The sequence below is a fragment of the Muntiacus reevesi genome, chromosome 1 (genome assembly GCF_963930625.1).
Source record: "Muntiacus reevesi chromosome 1, mMunRee1.1, whole genome shotgun sequence".
Lineage (NCBI taxonomy): Eukaryota > Metazoa > Chordata > Mammalia > Artiodactyla > Cervidae > Muntiacus > Muntiacus reevesi.
Window position 1 is genome coordinate 220,075,613 of NC_089249.1, and position 1,789 is coordinate 220,077,401.

At 41.3% G+C, this 1,789-nt stretch overlaps 1 protein-coding gene across 1 annotated transcript; it reads left to right on the top strand.

Annotated features, from left to right (window-relative positions):
• The first annotated feature begins 587 nt into the window (after positions 1-587).
• Positions 588-1,535, top strand: LOC136157893 (olfactory receptor 2T6). The gene has a single exon (XM_065919657.1). It carries the CDS (start codon positions 588-590, stop codon positions 1,533-1,535), a length of 948 nt encoding a protein of 315 aa, XP_065775729.1.
• Positions 1,536-1,789: the final 254 nt, after the last annotated feature.

Consider the following 1,789-nt stretch of genomic DNA (forward strand, 5'->3'; position numbering starts at 1 on the left):
TGAATGGCTGAGGAATCAACAAATGAATGAAAAACAAAAGACTATCATTCAATGATAACATGAACAATGCTGTGATCCAACTCAATACTTCAAAATCTACTGTCATAGCTACAACTTAATGGTTTTTTTTTTTTTTGATGACACTGATTGGCTTTAAAGTTGTCACAAAAATTCTCATATAAACGAAACCTCTTACTGAACTGTATGTTTATTTGAACTGAATCAATTGACTCAATCGTTTTTTAGTTGTATCCATATTTCAAACAAGTGGAGTCAACTCCAGGAGAAGATCTTATCTATAGCCCATATTCTAAAATAACAAACTCCCTTAAGTCAAGGATTAATTTCCAAATGATCATTTGTCTTCATGCCATGGGACCTAACATTAGAATTGCTCTTCAACAAGAAGAAATTTCCAAAACAGAAGAAACCCCGAATCTGCCCCACATAAAACAATTGACATTAGTGTATAAATAATTTTAATTTAATCATACTTACATAGACATATTTAATGGTTCATCTTATCTACTGCAATTTTCATCAACCGCATGTTTCTCTTCTTATGCCTCCAGGTCCAACCCAAAACCATGAATGGAAATAATAAGACCTTTCCCAGTGACTTCACCCTTACAGGTCTCTTCACTAACAACAAAGCCTCTGGTTTCCTTTTCAGCATCATTTGTGCCATCTTCTTCATGGCCATGATAGCTAATGGGGTCATGATCTTTCTGATCTACATAGACCCTCACCTCCATACCCCCATGTACTTCCTGCTCAGCCATCTCTCCTTCATTGACATTATGTACATCTCCACCATTGTGCCCAAGATGCTGGCCGATTACCTTGAGGGTGAGGGGACCATATCCTTTATTGCCTGTACAGCCCAGTACTTTCTCTATATGGGCTTTGTAGGGGCCGAATTTTTCCTGCTGGGACTCATGGCATATGACCGCTATGTGGCCATCTGCAACCCTCTCCGCTATCCTGTCCTCATGAGCCATCGGGTCTGTTGGATGATCTTGGCCAGCTCTTGGTTTGGTGGTGCTTTGGATAGCTTCCTCCTCACCCCTATCACCATGAGTCTACCATTCTGTGCTTCACACAAGATCAATCACTTCTTCTGTGAGGCACCCACCATGCTGAGGCTGGCCTGTGGTGACAAAGCTGTCTATGAAATGGTGATGTATATTTGCTGTGTCATGATGCTGCTGATCCCCTTCTCTGTAGTGATTGCTTCCTACACTGGAGTGCTCATCACAGTGCACCAGATGAAGTCAGCAGAAGGGAAGAAGAAGGCTTTTGCCACCTGCTCCTCACACATGATGGTGGTGATCTTATTCTATGGGGCTGCCCTGTACACATATATGCTTCCCCAATCATACCACACTCCAACTAAAGACAAGGTCTTTTCTGTCTTTTACACTATCATCACCCCCTTGTTAAACCCTCTCATTTACAGTTTAAGAAACAGGGATGTGGCTGAGGCCTTTAAGAGGGTTTTGGCAAGATGTCGAGGGACAAGGGAAGAATTCTGACAGTCTAAATCCTCCATGTCTGCTCAGGAGTGTATGGGGTTTTGCCACGGATAATATAGATAATGCTTGCAGCAACTATCAGTGACAGTTATGTCAAAAAGTATGTCAGCCATACTTTTATCAAAAAGGTGAAACTGCTGAAACATCCATGTATGAATAATTCCAGAGTGTTATAAATGTTACCAAACTAACTCATATCTACTTGCCCACTGTGCAACAAGCCAATCTACTGACACCAGGTTGTGGTGAAGTAC

Excerpts from the sequence above, each read along its gene's own strand:
- LOC136157893 (XM_065919657.1), top strand. The coding sequence starts at position 588 with ATGAATGGAAATAATAAGACCTTTCCCAGTGACTTCACCCTTACAGGT.